The sequence below is a fragment of the Amphiura filiformis genome, chromosome 12 (genome assembly GCF_039555335.1).
Source record: "Amphiura filiformis chromosome 12, Afil_fr2py, whole genome shotgun sequence".
NCBI lineage: Eukaryota > Metazoa > Echinodermata > Ophiuroidea > Amphilepidida > Amphiuridae > Amphiura > Amphiura filiformis.
The window spans coordinates 6,630,776-6,658,442 of NC_092639.1; the positions used below are offsets into that span (position 1 = coordinate 6,630,776).

At 36.1% G+C, this 27,667-nt stretch overlaps 1 protein-coding gene across 1 annotated transcript in view; it reads left to right on the forward strand.

Moving 5' to 3' along the window:
• The first annotated feature begins 3,527 nt into the window (after positions 1–3,527).
• The window catches only part of LOC140165723 (uncharacterized), a 66,842-nt gene continuing 42,702 nt past the window's right edge, over positions 3,528–27,667 (forward strand). Inside the window, exons 1-2 of the mRNA XM_072189032.1 lie at positions 3,528–4,004; positions 7,403–7,513. Coding sequence (XP_072045133.1) covers positions 3,993–4,004; positions 7,403–7,513 — 123 coding nt within the window. The 5' untranslated portion in view covers positions 3,528–3,992. The remainder of the gene's footprint in view (positions 4,005–7,402; positions 7,514–27,667) is intronic.

Consider the following 27,667-nt stretch of genomic DNA (forward strand, 5'->3'; position numbering starts at 1 on the left):
TCATCTCTTCAATTAAAGTAAGCGTTGAATTATCCAATGCTCTACTCGTCTTATAGACTATGGGGGTCCTCTAATATTTTTTATAGAGGAAAGGACATGATGGATGGAAACTTATGAGTTTAATTCAAATCATGAGGCATCCGTATTTGATTGTGAAATGATAATAGGCGCAACTAGTTTATTAACACTCTTCACGCGGGCAGTTGTCGACTGCAGACGACATGTTTCCAAAAATTTTAAAATTCAAAAATTTCAGAAATGTAAATTTTCATGACCGTATTTGGAATCAGCATGAAAATGCATTAAAATGAGCACAAACAAGCCTAGTATTGGTTCAGTAGTTCTTAAGATAGTTCTTGATATTTTGAGAAAATATTTCAAAACTTCAACTTTTTTCCGTTGAAGCGCATGGCTATAGCACGCAGAGCATTAACAGGCCTATAACCTTTGTTTTTTCTGCTTGAAATTGATCAGTATGCTTCGACTATATTTATAAATACGTATTTATAAATACGAAGGTACTTCTCGACGAGACCTTCAACATAGCGCCGTCTTCCTGTACATTTGAATTCAAAGGAGGTAAACAACGCGAGACTGTGCAGCAGAATTGTCTATTTTGTTCAACTTTGTGATAATATTTTAAACGTTTCCATCGATAAATATTTTTTCCGTCAGGAAATACTTTCAAAATGTTGTTTTTAATAACATATTACAAATTCGGAATCTCCCATGTGTAATAATTTTGCTATTCAATTATATAATACTTAAATTTGATGATATTTATCTACAGAGTTCCTATCCTTTTCAATGGCATGAGGAATTGGTCACGCTTGTTGGTCTTGGTATGTCGTACCCAAAGAGCTTTTAATAGAAATAGAGTCGCAATAGCTTATGTAATTATGCTTTGTTCGTTTATGCCGATTAGAGTTTGCGACAGGCTATTCATAAAAGTGGTACCATTTTTTCGAACAAAGGGGTTCTGCCATTAAATTGGTCACTGATCCGGCATCATATTAACGCTGTACACAACAGGCGAGTATCAATAAGTGACCACAGTACAGTCATATCATGTGTAAGGGCAGTCATGTGTAAAGTGGTACCATTGTTCTCACGTATCCCAAATGTGTGCTTGTGTGGGTCAGAAGTCTATAAAGGAGGCTTTAGCTGTCGATGCAATCATCTTTACCACCCACCTGACTTTAGGCGCTTCATTTAAATAAATTGAATGCTCTTGCTGATCGATTACACATCAAAATGTATTAAGGCTGCCATGTCCACATATCTATATTACTCTATAAATAATGGTAATCGCTATACGTATACATGTAAGTATAAGTATAGGCCTATAAATGTTGTTTTTAACAAATTTTTCTATTTAATTTTATTTTAAGAAGGAGATTGGTATAGAAATAGTGGCGTACCCAAAGAGTGGAGGGGGTTGGGGAGGGACAGATTCACCCCTGAGAGAAGTCTTGCGAGGGGAGGAGGGAGGAAGAGTGGATATGGAGAATGAGAGAGGGCGTGAGGAAGGGAGAAAGAGGAAGAAATGAAGAGATCTAATAAAGACAAGTAGATAAATAGAAATATAAGGAAAATGATGGGAATGAGATAGGGAGGGTGAGAGGGGACAAGGAGAGTGATAAAGTGTAGGCCTAGGAAAGAATAAGTACAGAGAAGGGGAGAAAGGAATGATGAATACATTTAAAAATAATTATTAGGCCTATAGAATAACTAAACACATAACAACACTGGGCAGCCATTCGATGATGTCAATGCCTTTATTCGTTACGTAATTAAAACGCCCAGTCAGATGTATTTCACACCTGCCAAACACAAGTCACCCAATTTCGAAAACTGGACGTTGAATGTACACTCTCATGAATATTGATTGCCAACATTTTCCATTATGTCAGCGCTCTAATCGGAAACAAGAACAATAGACCCTGCAGAGCGTTGGTCGTACCCATGGGTCACATGCGTATTTATAAATACGTATTTATAAATATAGTCGAAAGTAGATGTTTATATTTCATCAACTTTAATATTTTACGTCTTTTGGGGGAATGTAATGTATATCTTCAATACGAAAGGTCAGCATTTTCAAATAATGAACGGCTTTTCCTCCAACTACATAGGCCTACACTTTAAGTAGGGATATCATTAAATTGATAAAGTTTACTTCCAGGACTGTTACATAAAAAATATCAAATTTTAGTAATTTGCCATAAAATTTTTATTTATCGCAAATTTAAAAAAATAAAAATAAAAATTATTTGAAATGCAGAATGCCATTCCTTGTATGGTAGAGCCAAATGCACCACTTCGGAAAACAATGTAGGCCTACATGTGCAAGGCAGCAGTGGCGGCGCCAGGAATTTTTCGGGGGCAAACTTGATCACCAAATTTAAATTGGCTGCACTAAAAAAGTTGAAATTTTGGTCATTTTGAATTTTTACTGAGGGGGGGGCACCTTTGTTCTATAACCATTAAGGTATAGGACATTTTTTGCTATAGCCCCCGAATGAAATGTATTTAATTATGTTTGTACTCACTCAGGTAGCATCATGTGGCGAACTAAGTGCTGTTCTTTTTATGGGCATTTTAGTGTCTAAAATGGCCCAAAATGCGGGTTTTTCAATATTGCCGTCCATTTCTAATCGTCACCCCCATAGACTTTACATGCAAAATAAAAAGGCTCATAAAAATTTAATAGCACCTAGGTCGGATGTAAAATTCACACATTGAGTGATTACAAAGATTAAATACTTTTCATTCGGGGGCTATGTGGAATTTTTTTTAAATGTATTCCTTGTACAATGACATTTCACAATAAAATGTCCATTGAAACAAAGGTGGGGGACGAGTTCTGACTGGGTGAATTCCCCCCATGCACCCGCCACTGGCGCAGCGTAAATTTTAACCAGGCAGTGTTGCCATCTGTTTTGATTAAATTGGTTGTGCTGTTGCCACAATGAACGAGGACTGTTCTATACCGCCTGAAGATTTGATTGTTTTCGATAGCGCCATCGTATGACGGTACCACTGACGTTTTTATTTTTTAGAAAATAATATAAAATGTTGTTAAATATGCTTATTCTGACAATCTCCAGTACTGTGGACAAATATTACCTCAACATACATTCAACATTATTACAATACTATACGTATATTTCTAAAAAATGTGCTTTTGCACAACAAATTTGATATTTATATTATTCATCTAATGTAGAGATATTTAATGTGACTATACAATAGTAACACTACCAAAACATTGCTGGGGTCAAAAGGTGTCAAATTCAACAGCCAGGTATGCTGGTGCACAACAGTCATGACAGTAAGCTAATTGATTATTATCTCGAGTGCTTGTAGGATGGACACAATTTTCCCGTAGCAAAATTAGATAAAATATTAGATTTAAAGTCAGATGCGGAACTTTTGATAGGGAGGAAAGGTCCAGGTCTAAGAGGTCTGACAAATCCGCGGCGTGTGGGCGTGACTTCAATCACTCGGAGTACGATCGAGTCTGCATTCAGCATTGAACATCATCACTCAATGCAGGAATCTTGACAGTAAAGTATTGCATTGGCATCTTGGAATTGCTTTACGTGTGCATTGAATTCTTCTATATACTGGATATTACAGGACATGGCATTTTAGTGCAGTTTCTGTAACGAATGGAACTCTATTTATTGCTAGATAAAGTTTGATAAAGGAATATTAACTGATGACTTAACTTAAGCATGTTAAGCTTACTTACATGATACATCAATCAACCCTTTTTGAAATCAACAACGTTTAATATTGACACATAATAAATTGTGATTGGATTCGAGCACCACCTTCATGTTTTACTCCTGACTTGAGTCTCTCCAGTGCAGTGTGCCATCCCAGACGAACTATTACGTGCCAGCCAGCCAGGTACAGCTCGGAATAAAGTGAAGCATCAGTGCCTGATTACATGTGATTATCAAATGGTTGGTCCATGAAAAAAGATGTCACTCAAGGTAATTACTTACGTTACAAAGTCAACACCTAACTTCCGTGCATGGACGTAAATTTAATTCAATTTAATACCGTACAGTCCGTACTTCATGGTTACAGCGCTTGCGTATTTATGCCGGTACGGTACTCAATAAAACCTATTTCTCAAATCTTACTGACATGAAATACGGCAAGTTATTGCGCAATGACTGACAACCAGTGATATAGCCAGGTTCTTGGAACAGCCTGGGAATCTGGTCCACAAACTTGTTTACAATTTATCGACAAGTGTTTGTGTAAGACATGCAAAGTCAGTGTACCCCCTCCCCATTTCAGTGGTGTACATGTACATTGTACTGGTCAAAATTTCAGCATGACTTTAAGTGCTAGGGCATGCGTCCCCTGGGGGGGGGGGGTCATTTTCATACCAAAGTGTCCCCAAAAACTTTGAAAAAGGGTTGATTTTTGGCCTTGTGGCATTGTTGACATTTTTTAGAAAAAAGGGTGCTTTTCAGGTAAAATTTCGACATTTATGGTATCATTTTCAACTTCAAGTTCGACGTTTAGGGTCACTTTTCAGCGAGTGACCACCCCCGGCATGTGTGTACAAATTAGCATTATTAGCAGTGCTTAAAAGTTATGTATTGGTTTTTTTTATGCAGAAATTTGCATCCAAAGCTTTTACCCTACCCTACATGTAGTATATGTACATTGTACAAATGTGACCATCCATCACAACTGAGCTGGGATGTTGATTGTTGCCAGTGCCACTATTGAGATATGCTCCATTGAACTTAAATGTCAAGTACAATAGACATGATATACATCATTTTAAAGCTAATTTCAAGCAAAATATTTTGGTTGAATATCTCAAAAATGATGATTGGTAACTTCAGGGCTCAGTTGTGCTGGCGGATGGTCACAAATGTAAATGTTTAAAACCAACAGTTTTTTTATCTGCTCAAATTGGCTTGTTAGTTCCCAGAAAGGCAAAATTACATATTTTGCAATTAAGTGTGCAGGGGAAAAGTTCATTTTGGCATTTGTGAGGGCACCAAGGCAATCACATGCTAAAGAGTACATCCAAAGTTACACATTTTGAGGGGCAGCAAGGCAAAGGCGTGGGGCACCAGTGACCCAAGGCAATTGCCGTTTATTTTTTCTCCAAGTATGTGCTTTTGCAGGCAGCATAGGGAATATAGGGCCTACATTGTACTACAACATGTATACTGTAAAGCATGAAATATCTGTGTGCATGACATTTTGCGAATTTCAAGACTGCAGTTGATTAGCGTAATTTGCATGCACGTTACAATAATTTTTTCCCTTGCATAGGCCTTGCGGTGTTTGTGCACTGCTCAAATATTTTGGAAAATAAAGTCCACACTTGTGAGATCTCAAGGTTCATTGTGAATGAGGTACATCCAAGCGGTACCTTATTTCTTATCATAAATAACGAACCGCTTGTCTTGGGTCACTAAAATTCCAGTGTAGTAATTGGATTCCTTGCCCCTATATACATAACTTTTGTTACCAGAGTGTTACATGTATTTAGTTTTTGAGAAAAATGCAAAACTAGACACAAATTTATCGAGGGTATAGTACCCCCCTTAAAGGAGGATTTCGTGATCCTAGCATCCTCTTTTTATGACATTTCAGTAGATATCCACGAAAAAAGCTTATTTCCAAAATTTCAGTTGATTCCGATTTTGCGCTTATGAGTTACGCATGATTATGTGTATTACACTGCTCCATAGACAATGTGTTGTAATTTTGTTCTGGTGCACCAGAACGATATTTTGTCCATCCCACTGAGCATCTGATCCGCTTTTCAGGGAATCTGACTTCCGGTTGTCTATAGTCTCTTTTCCATTCTTCAAAAGTGGGTCATGTGACTTTAGGTAATTAAGTGCCTTCCTCTCTAGATTCATGCTTTTGTCCCCCTGCCAAGTATCTGAGAGTCCTCCCAGTTGAAGACATGATTTGCCCTTGCCACATGATCAGATATGGCTGACTTACTTTGTTCTTGCTCGAATGCCCTGTGGATCAGATGATCAGATCTGATAAAATCCTCCAATGAGATGGACAAAATATTAGTAAGTAAAAACTTACTGGTTTTATCAAGCAAAAATTGCTATTTGAAGGACAAACCTGATGAATCTAGTCACTGAAGCAAAATTTTAATGCAGCGAAAATATAATGCTCAAATACAATTACAGGGATACTAAATTGAGTTGCAAGTAGCTGAGAGAGGTCACCTAAGGTCAGGCAATCTATTCCATTCATGCTGCTTTAGGTCACCATATGTCACACCCCAGGGGAGGAGGAGACATAACAGATTTATTGTTGAAGGAAATTGTTATTAAACAACACTGACATTAAAAGTTAAAAAGCAGCAGACTGTGAAATCTTTTACATGGATCATAAAATTGTTGTGACATTGTGAAAGCAGTAAATGTGTGTAAAAGAACATATTTTTTGTGCAGGCTCTATGATATTTTAGGCAAAATAAGGTTTTTATTTTAGTGTCAGTGAAACTTTGTTGTTAATTTAGGAATAGTTTGTTATGGATTCAAACAAAATTGACAGAAATGTTAATAAAATTTTGGACTTTGAGCTATAGCACATATACCTGAAATATCTTTGTATTTCAATACAAAATTCTACATTTAAAAAAAAAAAATTTGTACTTTGCAATCCATATTATTGCAATACATAAACTGTAAAACAAGTCTGTCATGAGCTCATTTGAAACAGGGCCTCCTCCCTGAATATCACCCTTCCCCGGGGACATAGCCAAGGGGAAGGAAGGCTGCCCCCGTCAGAAGTCTTGCTCCACACATTCCTCCCTGTGCTGTGGGATGCTGACCACCCAGCATTTAAGATTTTGGGCCTTCTTTTGTACCTCTGAACCCATTTTTGACCATTTTCATCAAAGTTTGCCCCATTGAAAGTTTAAGTTGCCTTTTCACCTTCTGAAAAAGTCCTGGCAATGCCAATACCCTCCCCTCCAATTTCTCAATGTTAGAGATTTCTTTGGCTTTTAAATTTGTCCCATGGTGGAACATAGGCACCATAAGATGTGTAGTGTTGCCAAGGTTTATGTGGGTAGACTCAAATTAGTGAACAATATGTAAACCAAATTGATGCAATGCAATTTGAAACTAATTTTGTGTTAAAAATGTTAGTTGACCTTTGCACAATGCACAAATTTTGGTACCGGTATGCGGTATAGACATCCTTTAAAACACTGGTATAGGCCTATATTCATTCCAAGCTCTGCCTGACTGGCACTTCTCTCTAATTATTCTCAAGTTTGAATATTTTAAATTTCATATGAATGTATGCATCACAAACATACATTGCTCAGTGGTTTAAAAAAAAATAAAATAGCACATTTTCTGTCTTTTGTTTATAACAGAAAGAATCCAAGTCTGATCAGCAGTTGCACCTTGCTGCCCTTCAAGGGAATCTTGCAGCCTTACAAAGGGTACTGGATTCAGGCAAAGTACATGTTGACTGCAAAGATAAGGTAAGATTTGTATCAAGAATCACACAATTGATTCTTGCAATGATGTTTCTAGCTAACAGGAATCATCAGGTACATTCTGCTCAGGTTAAGTCACAACTTGATTCTTGTCAGTTACATATCAGTTTGAAATTATTATACTTAGTTCTCTTGATTGATAGGATAAACAAATTTACCCAGACCAGCCAACGTTGAGAAAACCCCAACAACCAGTGCATCTGATTAGATTTGAACAGGCAAACTTGGTAAAACTAGCACAACGCCCTAAACCAACTGAGCCACAGAGGCATGCTGCAAAAGACCAGAAGATTCTGTATTAGCTTTGAATGATGTTTGCAACATTCGTAGCGGAAATAGGTATCAGAACTGCATAGAGACTGACCGATCAGATCGGTAGCTTCCGAATCGGGCCGATTATTAGCTTATCGGTAGTGATCTGCATCGGCCGATTTTTCCTTCATCCGCCGATGTAATGCACCGATCACCCAATATCATGAAAGTAATTGTTGAAGCTTAACAAGTATTCATTTATTCATATATGTATGAAATACACAATTCACAAGGGGTGAAATTATTATACTTGGTTCTCTGGGTTGATATGATCAGTAAGTAAGTTGATAAGTTTACACAGATCAATTTTGATTCCAGCAAAGTGTGATGAAGATGAGATGGATGGACAATGACTTCTGCAACAGGGTTTCAATGTTCTCAAACCATGTATATGCATAATTGCGACCAAATGATTCTCGCCAATTTGTTGGCTTTTAAGGTTCTCAAATCAGATTGGTTCTTGGCTCTTTTTTGAGAAACATTATAAAGACATCTATCTTGCTAAGGAATATGAGAGAAATTATTTGATTCTAGTATTTGTACAGAGTAGACATTGGCAAATTGCAACAATCAACTTGGAATCATGTAAAGTCTTTTTATAAGAATGCTAGAATCGATTTGTGGATTTGTGATGAACTAGTCCTGCCATGCGCAGATCCAGAGGGGATGCTTTGGTGGCTGCAGCAACAAACAAACAAAAGAGAGAGAGAGAGAGAGAGGAGAGAAACGAAAGAAAGAAAAAAGTATGCACCAAATCATGCGAATTGAGTTCAGAAATGCACAATGCTGCCCCCTTGCAACCCACACCAGGGGGACCCCAGCCAGGGGACCAGCCCTTGGACCTCCATTTTGGTCATTAACTTTACACAGCACCGGGGGGGGGGCAGTCCTGGATACGCCGCCGGTGATCCCTGTTTATAATGTGGCCAACCGACAACATAAAATAATATACACTGTTCAATAGTGTTGAAATATAAACTCCTCAACAAAAGTTTGGAAAGTTTTTTCAAGCATCTGTATCTCCAATTATTTGTGACATATTCATATCGTGTTGCATATCACTGGATAGCTACAATACTCCCTTTACAATGACACCCCATTTGAAACAATAACATTTTTCACGGCTGAGTACATGCCTTGTGATTGTAGTGGGGTCTCAAAATGAATTTGCCAAATTGACCATTATTCTGTGCAGCAAGCTGCAATCCCATAACTTCACAATCTGGGACCTAATGCAATCCTCCAAGATGACACCGCCGTCCCATTATAGCCACGGTAGTCAACGACTACCTACAGAATATGGGAGTAGAGTCAAAATGGCCTGCCATCAGGCCAGACCTGGGCCAGACCTCAACCCGATTGAACACTTGTGGGACCAGCTTGATCGTGCTGTGTGTGCCAAAGAAGCCCATAGGCAACCACATTGAATGACCTGCGGCGAATCCTTGTGGAAGAATGGAATTCCATCCCACAGTAACAGGTAACCAGGTCGGTGAGCAGCATGAGGAGAAAGCGCCTGACTATTGTGGCTGCCTGTGGTTTTTCCACCCGCTATTGAGGTTAGTGGCTAGCTTTGTTTGAGCACAGAATAATGGTCAATTTGGCACATTCATTTTGAGACCTCACTACATTCACAAGGCGTGTACTCAGTCGTGAAAAATGTTGTTGTTTCCAATGGTGTGTCATTGTAAAGAGGAGTATTGTAGCTATCCAGTGATATGCAACACGATATGAATATGTCACAAATAATTGAGATACAGATGCTTGAAAAACTTTCCAAACTTTCGTTGAGGAGTTTATTTAAAATCGGACCATAATTGTCGGTGTCCTTTTAGAGTGTGCTCATAACATGTCTTAGTGTGTGTAGGAGTCTAGAGATGTTGAAGAAATATAGCTGAATAGAGAGGGGAGGGGTAAATGTGGGTGTGACATTTGTACATTTTGTGTATACAATTATGTGCTTGTAGGGCTGCATATTTGAATATTAAAGCAATTGTAAGAATATATTCCTATTTGATGGTTACATTTCACTGATCACATTGTCCATTTAAAATGAGGTAAAACGAAGAAAATGGCTATTTCATTCCAGCACCTACAATGCATGTATTACCTCGCCGATCATATTATTATCATGATTATTGATGGAGCGTCACACAGCCGGGATGTACAAACGTCAGCGAATGGCGGTATGTACACAGTTTATGTACAATGTATGTCCGTCATTGATTCAGTGATTCAATGATACACATGTATGCGATACGGTGTTATGCCATCACAGAATAAAATCGGAGATCTCTGGATTCATGTTCTAAAAACTTAAATTTTGCTGTAATTAAAGCACTTTAGGCTTACTCTTTCACGTGGTACAATTTTAGTACACCATTGGGCATTATAATCATGCAAAAAGTAGAAATTCAAAAAAAAATAAGGGTATTGCTGTAGAGCAAATCACACATTATGGCTTTAAGGGGTGTGCTTGTGTGTGTTAGGTGTACATAGGTTCCTACATGTATATTATCATAGACTTTAGGGATCAGGCTAGCGGAGCGGGGGATCAGTCTCCCGATAATTTGGGTGTGGGGCTCGATTACCCTTCATCTCCCCAATAATTCCTGGTGAAGTAACAAAACTGATCAAATACCAGAAAATTGTTTCTATTTGACCTATATTTTGCCAAATATTCTGGTGCCGAGGGGAGCCCCTAGAAACATGTCATCAACAATATTTGGTTCTGTCCATCCCCTTACCCATGTTGAAAATCTTCCTAACCCATTGATTTATGCCTGCCCACTCATAAACTAAACTATATAATCTCAAGAAAACATCTCACATGCATTCGCAACAAACGTTTAAAACCCAAGTTAAAAATTGGTTCTCATTTCATTTTAGTAATAACCAATTTATGGATGTCACGTACATTAGACAATCTGTAGACAAAACTGCTTTGGGGTTAACTATAGTATTAGTGCCATGAGATAATGCCAGGTATGCCACAGGTTAACATAGATATTAGAATCTGACACCACATCAATTGCAAGTCTTCCCTTAGAGATCGTCTTGCAGCATACTGTTAGAGGAATGCCCTATGCAGACTCTGCACGTGTAGTTCCCGTTAGCTTCCTCAAAGGTGCTTGAAATTAAATTTAATTATTGTTCAAATATAAATTGTATTAAAAACCCCACCATATAATTGTATACGAAGAGAGTGATACATATATGGCCATGCCAACAGACAGACACAATAAGATGTTGAACTAATTTTATTCTGGTTCAATCTAAGTGTGTTTTATTTTGCAAACATTTCATGTGTTTTTCAGAAAAGCATTATGTGCAGTTTTTAATAGCTTGTCTATTCAAAAGCGTTTTTGTCTCCATGGGGTCTCCCTGTTTGGTTTGGTTTTGGCTGGGTTTTTTCTCGCTGTTCGGGGGGAGTAAGGCAGTTTGTATTAATTGCCCCAGCTCAAGCCATATCAGTAATGTCACCCTTGTGAGGTAGTAACTGCGGTGGGGCTGTTTACCTCATCATTCTTGATTGGCTGCCTTACGACCTTGCTAGGCTTGGACCAATCGGATCTCTAGTTAGCGAGTGTCTGGGTATTTCACGTTTTTTCCCTTTCCTCCTCATTCACTTTTTCGGCTGAAGCGGTCAGGTTTGTGCGTTTCAGCTATTTCCGCCAAAAATAAAAGTTAAGTGGGTGGTATCAAAAATTGGCTGATGAGTTGTTTTTCTCTCTGTGCATGTTGCCTAAGACCCTCTGAGGACAAGTTACTAACAAGGGAAGCGGCTTATGCATCATACACTGGAACATAGAAAAATTCAAACATTATAAGTAGCGCACAAGATCAAATTAATGATGCTTAATTGTTACTCTTATACATGTATATCAATATACACGAACAAGGGAAAGATGTGTGATTCATCTTTCCGCTGAACATTTTACTGTTGAAATGGTAATTTTCATGTGATATTTTTTTTGCACTAAAAAAATTTCCAACATTTGCATGGGTGGAAGGAATACGTGTACAGTCATTTAATTTTGACAACCAAAACTTAACTTATCAGTATTTTGAACGAGTACAAAAGTTGTGGTTACAAAAATTGACCATGTACTGATGAATATGACTTGAAACTGTTTATTCATATTAAGGCGCCCTCACCCCTCAGTATATGACATTAATGACTTTGATTTCATTATGTGTACAGGACTGCAGGCATTTTTTTATGTTCACCTTTCTACTTGAATTGAAGTTGTGAAATTTTGGTATGAAAAACTTTCATGTTTGGTTTTCATTATGTCAAAATTGAAATCACTGGTAAAATGACTATCCCTTTAAATTTCAGGGACGCACAATTAGATATTATCGGGGGGCCTAGGAAAGTTTTTTGAAAAAAAAAAGTTTTGCCTCACTGATGAGTAAAAAAACATTTTGCCTCATTGATGAGCAAAAAAAAAAATTTTCCCTACCCAGCTCTGTATAAAGGTATACATTAAAATTGAAAAATACAACTTAGCCTCCAAAGGCAGCGAAAAAATTTCTGCCTGACCCAAACTCCCTAGCCCCCACCCCCCGATAATATCTAATGGTGCATCCCTACAGTGACACTGTCCTACCAAGCCTTACTAAATAAAATCAAGTGGATATACTGCATGCAAATTAAAGGAGTGTGAGCATCTCCACTTTTGCAATATTTTTCACTAGTATTTTTTACTACGCCTGATAATGATCTCAATTTTCAACACAGATTAATATCTTGTCTTCACAACAAGCAAACATTCTGTTCACTTAGCTCCTGGCTGTTCACAAAAACAGATGGCAAGCCTGTAATTAGATGCCAAAAGAAGAGCATACTTAGCCAATGTAAATGAACCACCAATATTTCTGTTGCTTCTTTTAACATAACATAAATGCTTGGGAGTCTGCTTGAGATGGGGGAGGATGTTGAATTAGCTTCTTGACTTCCCAAAGAAGTATATAAATCTGTCTGACGCTGTATTTAATTGGCATAAAATAATTATGTTTGTAGACACATGTACATGTGATTCTCTTAAAATGTACAAATTTGTTCAAAAGTCATATTATTTTTTGAACGTGGCAAATGAAGCAAGCAAATCTGTAAAGGAATGCAAAAGAAGAAACTATGTTCACTACACCCATCACTGAATAGAAAGTATTGTGCAGTATATGTTTTATCAATATTTTTGTTTTCTTTAAGCCCTTTATTTTTTCACATGATTAGCGACATTCCAAACCATGAAGGACACTGACTATAATCCAGTATGATCCATGTAAAATAACACAATAATATACAGAATACAGGTAAATACACTTTTTTCTCATATATATGACGCTTACATATTTGAGAGATGGCAATTAACATGGTGGTGCATGGGACAGGGGCCCGGGACAGGGGTGGTTGGGGGAAGGGGGTGCAGGGGCAAAGGTCTCTGAAACTTTCTTGGTTTTTAATGTATGAAACAGCACAAGGAAATATCGGTAATTCCCTCGCTTTGCACCACTGAGGTCCCGGGTTCAAGCCCCGGCGCGGCCCAAGGACTCACGTGCACTTGGTGTATCCCTACTCCATGCTCGCTCTTGCAGGTTTTCTCCGGGATCTCCAGTTTCCTCCTGCTTTCTAAAAATCGGTGATTAGTTGTTTGGTTATCAAAAACTTCCTTCACCCAATGGAATTTGGGGACCTGCACAGATAAATGGTGGATGTTACAATCTGAGTGCGGATAGGTTTGCGCTATTCTGGCTGCACAATGCCTAGTTGATGCGATCTGATTGTGATGATTCACCATGGCAGCGAAATTACAGCGCTTTGAACAGTCCGTGATCTGTGGTAAGGTGCTATATAAGTACCGAAATTTACTTTTATTTTTATTTTATTTTTTTCTCTTTTTAAGGGCATGAATTTTTGTTTTTATTTTTTGAGCTGCTGGTGCTGGAAAGCTATTTGTATCAAAATAAAGCTTAATTTTTCCTCTCATTTTCAACATCATTCATTATAGAATGTGACCTCCATCTGATTTACAATTCATATAGTTATAATACTGATCTTGGTTATTCACTCATTTGAGGTATGGGAGCTCAATTGAATTTAATCTGTGCTGTTTATGTAATTCATATTACCAGATTGTACTATTCCACTAGCTTCAGAAACCCAAAGCACCAATCAGTCACTGGTTTTGAATTCAGATGGAGCTTGATGTACATTTAACAGGTTGATGTACAGTAATAGGGTTTTTAGTAGTACTGGAGAGTGGTAAGCTTGACATATACATGTAAAGGGGAAAATTCTGCATTTTTACCTGCTACCCTGACTGAGTCGGCTACATCCAGCATGCCATACAGATCAATCTAAGAATGGGAAGCATTCAGTCTGGAACATTAAAGTACTCATTTCCGCATCCAACGCGATATACATGTGTAATGTCCACATTACTAATGTGGGGATTTCAAGATGTACTATATGGATGTGCCTTGAATAATTTCATTTCAAAAGACACGCTGCACTCCTAGATTGTGCTGAACAGTAGCTAGAAAAATTATTTCATGTGTTTCATGGGTGTGCTGTCTGAATGACTTGTACCTACCATCCAATGTTTCAGTAGTGACCTTTCACACTAGGTATTTTGCAGAATGAAAATGATTCCAGTAAGTATGTATCAATATAAGACAAATCTTTTCATTAAACCATCTTGAATCTTTTTCAATCAACATTATTACCGGTATGTGCCAATTATCAGCAACCCAAGGCCAAAAACACCTTTTACCCACATTCACTTCAAAATGCTCAACAAACAAACACACTGATGGTATAAATTACCGGTAACAAAATTTGAATCTTTAATAAATAGTATTCATAGGGTCCACAACTTATAAGTTCCCCCTAATACTTTTTTAAATAAGTCGAAAAATATTTCACAAAATGTAAAAATGTAGCCCTATTTGTTTTACACATGTGGACTAATTTATAGTGTCACACGTCATTGCGTTCAGATGCAATGGTTAATTGTGTAAGAAAAGATGCAGTTTTAAAAAATGCACCTGAGTCCATAGCAATCAGGTTTTCTTTAACAATCACATGAATAGACCTTTCCAACTGTATTGTTTGAGAGTTAACTCCTATGGACTCAGATGCAACTTTTAAGACTGTGTAAACCGTCTCTTTTTTACATAATGAACCATTGTGACTGAACGCAATGACGTGTGATGCTGTAATTTGGCCCATATGTGTAAAACAAATAAGGCTACCCATATCTTTTTACACGCTTGCATTTTGTCAAATATTTTTCGATTTATTCTAAAAAGTATTTAGGGGGGAACTTATAAGTTGTGGACCCTATATGATTGGACAATATTCTTGCATATGTATAAACATGAATGCACACAATCAATGATTTACAACGTTTACTTAACCAGCAGTCATCTTCTTGCTGATTATTAAGTTTCAGATGACTAGCCCTGAAATATTTTCCAAGTGTATGTCACAGTCTGCTGTAGACTTGGAGACAGTTTCCCTGATATAATATACATCCTTTGTGTTCAAAATCCTTGCACAGATGACAATTTCCAAAAATTTCACCATTCACTCACTTTTTTCACGAATAGGCATTGATCCACACAGTTCCACTTACACTGACAGATGTGTTGTTTCATAAATCAGCAAGTCGAAAGAAGAACATATTACCTTTTAGGAAAGATCCCGATCTCCTTCGTTATTTCTGGATTTAATAGCACATTATTGGCTATGCAAAAGGACTGGCGCTCAAGTACCTTTCTTTTAAGGTACATAGACTACAACAACACTTCTATAAAAATCTGCCACAGCAATCTCTTGCTTCTCTTTATTACACAAAACTTGTAAAAACTGGAAATTCTCAGTTCTAAAAAGTTCATTCTTTTACATTCACATTATTTTAGCAACAGGTTTCCCCATATGATGCAATACAATGATGATTTGTAATTTGGGGAATTCCCGATCCATAAATAGGTCTGACTGACTTTGTTATTGTGATTCGACATCATCAGAGGGGATTCCCATCTCTTATGAAATAGTTTTAAATGTAAGATATAAACAATGATCTAATTAATCAGGGTACATTTGTACATCACACAAGAAGGTTGTGAGTGACATTGAAATACAAAACACTTACATCACTTATATAATATATAGCATTCTGTTGAGCAGAGAAAGCCCACAAAATGCATTATTTAATAACATTTATACAGGTTGTACTGTAAATGTCATAACCTCAAAAGCTACCTGCTGAATCCATTAAAATTACAGCATTTTAGATTAATTTGGGGTACCGTTGGTAATTTGGTACTGCCCGATTGATCATCTGTGATGTATATCGATGCCGTTAGCATTATTTGCTGGTGTTACTGCCGTAATTAAGAGTGGTTTTGGTGATTGTGTGCCTTTCAGTAGTGCTAGTGGTGGTGTTGCTGTTAAAAGTGATGTAGTGTAGACCATAATTATTTTGTTTTGTATGTTTGGTCATTGTGGATTTTATAATGGATTTTATAAAATTACAATTTAGGTTACAACCATTGCTGTCAATGCTGCCATTAGAGACCAACAAATCACATTTTAAAAATGTCTATCGGAAATGTTGAATATAGGACCTCCGGCCTATCCTTATAATCAAATCACTATGTTTGGATTTGTATAAATTAGTTTAAAATTACACATTTCAGGGGGAAAAGTGAGTGTTTTTTTCAAACAATGTTTATCTCATTATTAGAGAAGTAATTCATTGTTAGAGCACCAGCGCAGTCACCTTCGGAGCCTTATTTCACCGTTATACAGATGAGCACTCCATTATATGCCTCTTTGAAGGTGTCTTGGGAAGTATTTCTTGAACTGCATATCTCCTTGTCTTGGGTAGGCATCAATTGATTCTCTGAGGTCTCTGGACTTAGGACCAGACTCTGGTGGGTTAAACCGGTTTTAAGTGCGCACAACCCTCACGCTTCCCTCAGAGATAGATTTAATTAAACCATCATCAGAGATTGGACACTCCATCCTACTTCCATCCAGGCTAGGAACAGCTCAAATTGTATAATAATATGTATACAAAAGGTTTTTGTATCACTCAGAATCAGGGAGTATTTATGTAATCAGATGTGATTATACTATTGTGATTCTGAAAAACAATTCACAATATTTTGATTTAAAAACCTTGATAACTTGATGTTTTTGTCTTTGGGATAAAAAAAATGTGTATCTTCAATATGAAAGGTCAAAATTTTCAAATGATGGTCTGCTTTTCCTCATACATATCATTAGATTTATATTTACTTTGAGATTTATATTTACTGTTAAATGTCAAAAATATCAATGTTTATTAATTTGCCATAAAATTTGTAATTGGAAATGTATATTGCGAATTCAAATAAAATCTAAATTACTTGATATCAGAAGGACATTCCTCATATTCAGAATGCAATTTGGTGTGTCTGATGTGCTCTCAAGTCCTACAAAATATACTGTATAATATATTGTGAAATTTGAATTTCATTTACAACACATTGTTTATGGAGCAGTGTAATCCACATAATTATGCATAACTTGGAAACGCAAAATCAGAATCAACTGCAATTTTGGGAATGAGCTTTTCCTGGTGTTGCTTTGCACTTCACTGAGTCAGAGATATAAACATCTAAATGGATTTGGACCTGTAGTTCTATTTTATCTGTTTTCTTTATCAGTTTTATCAGTCATCTCTACCCCAGCTTTTCCAGGATTATTTTAGCATTCTTAGCTTCAATTTTGAGAAACATGGTCGAAGGCAAGTCTGATCAAGTATATTTGATTTGAAGTGGGATTTTTTGGGGGGGGGGTGCATTTTCCCACTGTGTCACAGAAAATCTTTCTGCAGGAACATTGCAGAAAATTTGCTGCTGCATGTATTGCCATGGAAAACACCAGTAAGATGTCAAATTATATCTGAACTTGAACTCAATTATGCTGGAATATCAGCATATACACATTTCCTATGAAGGTTTGTAAACTGCAGGAAACTAGGTTTGTCTATGGCTTGACAGCTTGTAGCAAAGCATGGTGAGGCATACAAAAGGGTAAACATGAAGGGAATGTGGTATCAGCAGTTGAGTGATTTTAGTTCAATATATTTGCCCATGATTTGACAGACACTTAATAATATTGAATAAACTCAAAAGTATTAGTCCAAGTAATACTATAGCAGTGCAGATTGCTCATCGTGATATTATAGGGAATAAGGCTGGCATTTTCGGATGGGTTCGCTGGTACCCGTCCGAGATTACATTACCCGGGCAGTTAAGTTTTTTTCACTTCCCTCCATGGTTAACATATCTACAGTCAGGACAATTCCGCTAACTTCCATTAATGACTCTTATGTTCAAATTGACTCTTCAAATCAAAATTGCTTACATGAATGTCTTTGTGGTAATGATTGTGTTGTCTCTGAAAGTGATTTTATTTGCAATGATGACAATGAGGCCCTTGTTTGTGATAATCCAATTAGTTCTATGCCCAACTTTGTTGGTCAGTGTGCAAATAGTATCTCTTCCAAACCTTCCAACAATGCTTCTGATGATTTAGTTAATATGGATCATGATGATGACAATTGCAGAGAGGATCAGTCCCCTCCCCATAACATAGGCCATCATTCACCAAAGAAAAATGTTGAAAATACTGACGCTAACAGTAACATGAACAGTAGTGATTTAAACAACGGTGCAAACCCGATAATGTTCATAGTGATAATATAAAAAACTTAGTAAATAATGATGATGTATATGATAATGTAAAAACTTTATAAATAATGATGATGTAAACAAAGGTACAAACAATGATAATGTAAGTGATAATGTAAACAACTCTATAAAAAATGGTGATGCTCTAAACATAAGTATAAACAATGATTATGTAAACAACTCTATAAAAAATGGTGATGATGTAAACAAAGGTATGAATAATGATGATATACAAAATGGTGATGTACTATTAGTTGTAAAGAAAAGTGTGAACAATGACAAACTAAATTATAATGTAAATAGTGATGTTAGAAATAATGTAAATGATGATGATATAAACAATCTTAATGTTAATAACTTAATAAATAATGATATTGATAATTACAGTGATAACAATACAAGTGATATTGATAGTGTATCCAACCAATATACTGGTAGTATTGATGTACATGTAGATACTGTTATTTCTGTTGACTCACATGACTTTGGTAAACAGATAAGTGCTGACAATACAACAAATAGTTCTCAAAATGTATCCCATAATCCTGTTTCAACCATTAATATCCAAGATGCATACAAGGTTCTTCGTGATTTAAGTACTGGTCTAATTATTGGACAACTCAATATTTGTAGCTTGATTGAACACTTTGATGAGTTGAAGCATATTTTAAGTTCCAACTCTTTTGATGTTTTTTGACTTAATGAAACATTCCTGTCTGATAATGTTACTGATAATTATATTAATGTTGATAACTTTTATGTTTATAGGAAGGATAGAAAGTGCAATACTAATCACAGAGGTGGTGTAGCATTTTATGTAAATAAGCATTGTACGCATGTTGTAAGAGATGATTTAAGTTCTGAGAAACTTGAGCTGTTAACTATTGAATTAATGCCTTTGAAAAGGAAACCCACTATTGTTGTATTATGGTATAGAGTGCCTGGTTCACGTATTGATTTATTTGATCATCTTCAACAACTTCTTCAAGTTATTGAATCTGAAGGAAAGGATTATATCCTAATGGGTGACCTTAATTGCGATCTTTTGACAACCACACCCCACTGTTATACTAAAAGACTTAATTATATCAGTGAAAGTTTTAATCTCAAACAAATTATAACAGAACCTACCAGGATAACTGAAACTAGTGAAACACTTCTTGATGTAATTTACTGTTCTAATGCCTCAAAAGTTTGTAAGTCAGGTGTTATACATGCTGGTATAAGTGATCATTCAGTTACATATGCAATTCTTGGTAAAATTAAAAATAGTGTTGGTAGTAAAGTAAATATAGACAGTAGTAATAAGCATGATCATAATTATAAAATATCTCGTTCTTATAAGAATTTTAATGAGCAAGACTTCTTGCAAGATTTAGCTCTAACTGATTGGAATCCTGTAATTGATACTGGTGATGTTGAAGTATCTGCTGAACTTTTTGAGGAAATATTCTTAGATGTTATTGACAAACATGTACCGTTTAAAAAGAGTAGAATTAGTGAAAACTTCACCATGGATGACTAATGAGGTTCTTGATATGATGCTTGTGACGAAGACAGACTGAAGGTTATATTAAATCAGGTAATGATCACTCTTGTTGGGAAAATTACAAGAAAGCTAGAAATAATACTAATAAGATTATAAAGAGTAAAAAGAAAGAATTCTTAAATCAAGGTTTCAATAAACATAAAAATAACATTAAAAAGACATGGGAACACCTTAGACATGTTGTTCCATCTAAAAATAAAGATACCAAAATTCCCTCCATTAATACTAAAGATGGTCCTGTAACTGAATCTAAAGACAAAGCTGATGAATTAAATAAATTCTTTTCAGAAATAGGTTCAAAACTTGCTGATAATATTGATGAAAATGATTTTTTTTTTTTATATGAAAACTAGTAATATTAAGAAACCTACCTTTAACTTAGTTCATGTGAATGATGATTATGTATTCAATCAATTAACAAAATTATCTGATGACAAAGCCACTGGCTTGGACAATATACCATCTAAACTACTTAAATTAGCTGCTCCTGTCATTACACCAATAATCACTCATCTAATTAATCACTCTTTCACAACATGTAAATTCCCAAGTTGTTGGAAAAGAGCTAAAATAATTCCTGTTTTTAAGGCTGGGGATCCTAGTGACCCTAGCAACTATAGGCCAATTTCAATTCTTGTTTTGTTATTTCTAAAATTGCTGAAAGGGCTGTTTTTGATCAGTTATATAATTACTTAAATGATAACAAATTAATCAACATTAATCAATCAGGTTTCCGTCCATCTCACTCCACCAGTTCTGCCCTAATTAACATTACTGAAGATTGGTATAATGAAATAGATAAGGGAAATCTAATTGGTCTTTGTTCACTTGATCTAAAGAAGGCTTTTGATACAGTAAACCATGAAATTTTCTTAGATAAACTTAAATTATATGGTATTGGTAAACATTGTATTCAGTGGTTTGAAAGTTATCTAACAGGACGTTCTCAATGTACTACTGTTAATGGTACTCTATCTGATACATGTGAAATAACATGTGGAATGCCACAAGGGTCAATCGATGGCCCACTTGCTTTTCTTATTTATATTAATGATTTGCCAAATTATGTCACACACTGTAAGGTTAATATGTATGCTGATGATACTGTAATCTATTATGCTTCTAACTCAACTAAGGAAATCATGAATTGTATAAATGAGGATCTTGATATAATAAGTAATTGGCTGAAAAGCAACAAACTTAGTCTTAACACTGATAAATCTGAATTCATGCTCATAGGATCTAGGCAACGTTTGCAATCTGTTAAAGATGATATTCACAATGTTTCTGTAACTATAAATGGTGCTAATATTAAACAAGTTAATGAATGTAAACATTTAGGTGTCATCATTGATGACACATTGACATGGAATCAGCAAATTGATCAAGTTCGTAAGAAATCTCTTAAAGGTATGTTTATGTTGAAGAAATGTAAATCTAATTTTATTTCTACAGATATTTTGAATATGGTTTATAATGCAATTGTACTTCCTCACCTTGAATATTGTAATGTTGTTTGGGGAAATTGTGGTATGTCTATAGCAAAGAGATTACAAATTATCCAAAACAGAGCTGCTCGCATTATTTGTGGAGCTCCATGGGATACCTCAAGTGCTATTGTCCTAGATCAGCTCAATTGGAAGCCACTTTCTCACAGACATCAGTATAATACCTCAATTTGGATTTATAAAATTTTAAATAACTTAGCACCTCCTTACCTTTCAACTGTTTCCTCGTTTCTAATAATAAATACAATTTTCGCAAAGTAAAAATAATGTTTTCATCCCACAGCCTAAAACTGATTTCAAAAAAAACGTAGCTTATCATATAGAGGTGCAATCTTATGGAACAGTCTTGATGATAGGGTCACAAATTCACCTAATTTATTTACTTTCAAAAATATGCTGAAAGATGTTTCATTTTAATTCTTTTCAGTTTTGTTTATAAGTTTATAAATTCTTTCATTTTTTCCCCTTGTATGTAAGTTTATTTATGATGTTTTGTATCGCTTAACAATTCATTTGATATTTTTATGAAGTGTCGCTTGTAAACAGTTTTACAAGGTAACCTATATACATTGTAAGTTTATATGATCTTTTGTATCTTTTAACAATTCATTTGATAGTTTTACTTTGTATAACATATCTCTTGTAAACATGTTTTGTTAAATATTTGTTTGTACTGTAGTTTGTATCCACGGCCCCAAGGAAGAACAACCTAGGGTTGAAGTGGGCCCACCGTGGCTAAATAAAGTTGAATCTGAATCTGAATCTGGACCTATACCTAAATCATGGTTGACCTAAAAAAAATTAAACAAATTTGCACGATGTTTTGTGTTTTTAATATGAAAATTGATACTTTGTTTTCCTGTCATACTCTTATCAAATTTTTTTTTTAGGTCAACCATGAATGATCCTAGCATTTAGGTCTAGGTCCAGGGACACTACAAAACCGAAAAAATTAATTAAATTTTTTTTTTTTGCAATTTTGGGTACCCGGTTACCCGCCAGAAAAATGCGCCGGGTACCCGGGCACAAAATTACCTGAAAATGCCAGGCCTAATAGGGAATGAAAACATTGATCAATGTGTCAATTAAACAGTTTCAAAATGGAAAGTCAGAGAAGGTCAAAACCCTACACATTGGCTTAGGAAGATTTTCAACATGGGGGGGCTGAAAATGAACAAAAATTGGTGGGCCACAGTGGGGGGTGCTGGAGGGGGTTTCCCCCCTGCAGTCAGAAAATTCTGCAAAATATGTCACAAACACCCATTTTTCCTCTATTTTATCACAATTTTTTAACTTCACCTAGGATTATTGGGGGGCTGAAAGGTATTCCAGCCCCCGCACCAAAATTATTGAGGGGGCTGAGACCCCTCAATGAGACCCCTCAAACCCCCCGGTTCCTTAAGCCTATGCTACAGTAATATGACCGCTACAGACTCTGAGTATTCAACACAGAATATTTGATGTAACACATCTTTGTTTATATTTAATCTATTCCCATTCTATTTCGTATAATGTTTAAGTTTTAACGAATGTTTGATGATGTAAAATCGATAATATGTTACATAGAATGTAGCAATATATTATCGATTTTATGTCATCAAACATTCATTAGAACTTTAACATTACTGGAAATAGAAATGGAATAGATGTAGATATGTTACATTGAAATATTCTATAATATCCACTAAAAGGTCTGTAGGGTCCTTAAGAGGGAATAAGCATTGAGATGTTACTTGCTAGTGGAAAACAAGGCTGACTTGCTGAGCACATAATAATTTCTGTTGCTACCTTCTGCCTCTTCTTCATTGTCTTATTTTTCTTCTTTATCTGCTTTTTATTCATTGCCTTCATCTTCTCCTTTTCCTCCTCCTCCCCACCACCTCCTTGTTTATCTTCCCTTCTTCTTTATCATCATCATCTTTGTCTTCCTCTTCATCTGTATTTTCTTCTTTGTCTTCTTCATAGTCTTTGATTCTAAATCTTCAACGTCATTATACGAAATAGAATGGGAATAGAATCTTTTTTGTAATTTTTTTGTCTTTCTCATTGTCTTTATCTCCTCTTTGTCTTCCTTCTTTGTTATTATTTCCTTATCTTATTTTAAAAGTCAGTGTTATGATTATTGCTTCAATTTGACCACAAGTTCATGATATTCACGCACAGCCTTTGTTGGAGGATTATCACCATGATTCCATTTTGTTGCCACATTGAGTGAAGCAGTCAAGTTTTGAATGCATTGAATGCTATGGAATATAACAACAATTGTATTAACCTTTTGTTGCCACAGTGAGTTAAGCAGTCAAGTTTTGAATGCATTGAATGCTATGGAATATAACAACAATTGTATTAACCTTTTGTTGCCACAGTGAGTTAAGCAGTCAAGTTTTGAATGCATTGAATGCTATGGAATATAACAACAATTGTATTAACCTTTTGTTGCCACAGTGAGTTAAGCAGTCAAGTTTTGAATGCATTGAATGCTATGGAATATAACAACAATTGTATTAACCTTTTGTTGCCACAGTGAGTTAAGCAGTCAAGTTTTGAATGCATTGAATGCTATGGAATATAACAACAATTGTATTAACCTTTTGTTGCCACAGTGAGTTAAGCAGTCAAGTTTTGAATGCATTGAATGCTATGGAATATAACAACAATTGTATTAACCTTTTGTTGCCACATTGAGTTAAGCAGTCAAGTTTTGAATGCATTGAATGCTATGGAATATAACAACAATTGTATTAACCTTTTGTTGCCACAGTGAGTTAAGCAGTCAAGTTTTGAATGCATTGAATGCTATGGAATATAACAACAATTGTATTAACCTTTTGTTGCCACAGTGAGTTAAGCAGTCAAGTTTTGAATGCATTGAATGCTATGGAATATAACAACAATTGTATTAACCTTTTGTTGCCACAGTGAGTTAAGCAGTCAAGTTTTGAATGCATTGAATGCTATGGAATATAACAACAATTGTATTAACCTTTTGTTGCCACAGTGAGTTAAGCAGTCAAGTTTTGAATGCATTGAATGCTATGGAATATAACAACAATTGTATTAACCTTTTGTTGCCACAGTGAGTTAAGCAGTCAAGTTTTGAATGCATTGAATGCTATGGAATATAACAACAATTGTATTAACCTTTTGTTGCCACAGTGAGTTAAGCAGTCAAGTTTTGAATGCATTGAATGCTATGGAATATAACAACAATTGTATTAACCTTTTGTTGCCACAGTGAGTTAAGCAGTCAAGTTTTGAATGCATTGAATGCTATGGAATATAACAACAATTGTATTAACCTTTTGTTGCCACAGTGAGTTAAGCAGTCAAGTTTTGAATGCATTGAATGCTATGGAATATAACAACAATTGTATTAACCTTTTGTTGCCACAGTGAGTTAAGCAGTCAAGTTTTGAATGCATTGAATGCTATGGAATATAACAACAATTGTATTAACCTTTTCATTTGAAGAAATTGGTTCAGGTCAAATCCTTGTCAAGATAAGACCAAAAGTAACATGTTAGCTAGTCACATGCAGAGACCCCGAGTTACATTTCTTGTAAGGATATATACTGTTGTAGCAGAAAGTAGTTGGTATAATTTGCCTGACCTGACTCATATCATCAAGCAAGTTGTGACACAGGGCTTATGACTTACTTTCAGATCAACTTCCCCATTTATATATGCATACAAACTAAAATGTGATCCATCACATCAAAACTGATCACTTGTCGGCTGCTTCATTCACAGATATTAACAATGAATGAAAAAAATTTAAATTTAAATTTAAAGAAATTTGAACTTGTTTTGCTCCATAAAACATTTTTACTGTATCTGATTTTAACAAGTAAGATGTCATTTTAAAGCTAGAAAATAGCAGTTTATCCTAGTTTTTAAATCTCCATTTTCATTTCTGAGTGGTTGGTTTTGATGTGATGGTTTACAAATTGTATTGCCCTTAGAGCTCCAAAGTTGGGTGGTTTTTTTTGCCACTTACAATATCAAGAAATGCAAGTTCACCACAAAATACCATGCATGGTAAACAATGATTGATATGATTTCTTAAGCTATATATCAGAGTTGTGCAGTACAAATTACATACAGGCAAAACATTTTCACAACATTTTTGTGTATTTTATACCAAATATGAAAATTCAAATATTAAAAAACACACCACAGTTTGCACTGCAGATACATGTAGATACCTATTTGTCTTACGAGAAGTTTTGTCTACATGGCTGTATATTCGCTGTCGTAGTGCACGTTAGTAACCATTGGTTACTGCTCCAAGCCTGGGCTCATACACCTGTTCCGATTTTTATGCCTCCACCGCGAGGCATACTGTTTTTGCAATGTCCGTGCTTCCGAGCTTCCGTGCTTCCGTCCGGCGGCTATATCTCGGGCATGGATGGACGGATTGACTTCAGATTTTCAGGATAGGTGGGTCATGGTCAGAAACTCTGGCTACTTTTTTTTTGGGTGAGGTTCAAGGTCATATACTTAGGTAAAAGGTCATTTGAGGTCAGGGGGCCCATTTTCCTTATTTACCTCTTTTCTCAGAGACTAGGCAGAACCAGATGATGGTGGATGCGATATCGCTATTTTGACGCGTCGCCATTGGATTAACACATAATCATGAAATCTTCACAAACAATTCTAAATTTGTTATGTGGTGTCAAAGCAAAATTATCTTACTCTAAAACCGTTGGGGTTCTGCAAAGTACCCCACTGCAAGTATGTTAATTGTCCATTTATAATCGCTAACCGTGTATTGTGAATGGGGCTGTCAGCCCTGTATCTTCGCCAGCCTCGTACGTCTGTGTTGCGTGTCCTATGCCGCCTGGGCAGAACATGTTTGTATTGGTTTGGGGGTCAAGGTCACCTGAGGTCATCCAGGGGTCATCTGAGGTCAAATTAGCAAAAACTGTCGTATGGCCATGAAACTTGATAGGTACAGTCAACATTTAGAGCAAAAGTTTTGGAAGGACATTTTGGGGTCACTCAGGGGTCATCTGAGGTCAAATTAGTAAAAACTGTTGTATGGGCATGAAACTTGGTGGGTGCAGTCACCATTTAGAGCCAAATATTTGGAAGGTCATTTTGGGGTCATCCAGGGTCACCCAGGGGTCATCTGAGGTCAAATTAGTAAAAAGTGTTGTATGGGCATGAAATTTGGTGGGTACAGTCAACATTTAGAGCCAAATATTTGGAAGGTCATTTCGGGGTCATCCAAGGACATTCAGGGGTCATCTGAGGTCAAATTAGTACAAACAGTCACATGGGCAGGAAACTTGGTAGACATAATCAACATTTAGAGCCAACATTTTGGAGGGTCATTTTGGGGTCACTAGGGGTCATCTGAGGTCAAATTAGTAAAAACTGTTGGATAGGCATGGAACTTAGTGGGTACAGTCAACATTTAGAGCCAAATTTTTGGAAGGTCATTTTGGGGTCACCAGGGGTCATCTGAGGTCAAATTAGTAAAAACTATCATATGGGCATGAAACTTGGTGGGTAAGGTCAACATTTAGAGCCAAATTTTTGGGAGGCCATTTTGGGGTCATCTGAGGTCAAATTAGTAAAAACTGTCAAATTCTTAATATTTGTCTTATGGGCATGAAACTTGGTGGGTATTGTCACCATTTACAGCCAAAATTTTTGAAGGTCATTCGGGGTCACCCAGGTGTCATTGGAAGGTTGTTTTGGGGTCTTCCAGGTGTCATCTGAGGTCAAATTCAGTCTCCTCTGTTAGGCTTGAAGCTTTGTATCAACTTTTGAGTGCCACATTGCTCCCTTTGGTGGAGGCATCACGGTCGACGCTTTGTCGAAAACCGTGACATCCGAGAACCGCGGTCCATCTAGTTTAATATGCCATAGGCTTTTGTGATCATTTCGATCAGTGGTTCGTAACAAAGAAAGCGTGATCTAGTAGACCTAGCAACGGTCATATTCTAACGGGAAGCGAATAGATTGACTGGCTATCTCACTATTGAAAATATTATTGGAAATTACTAATAT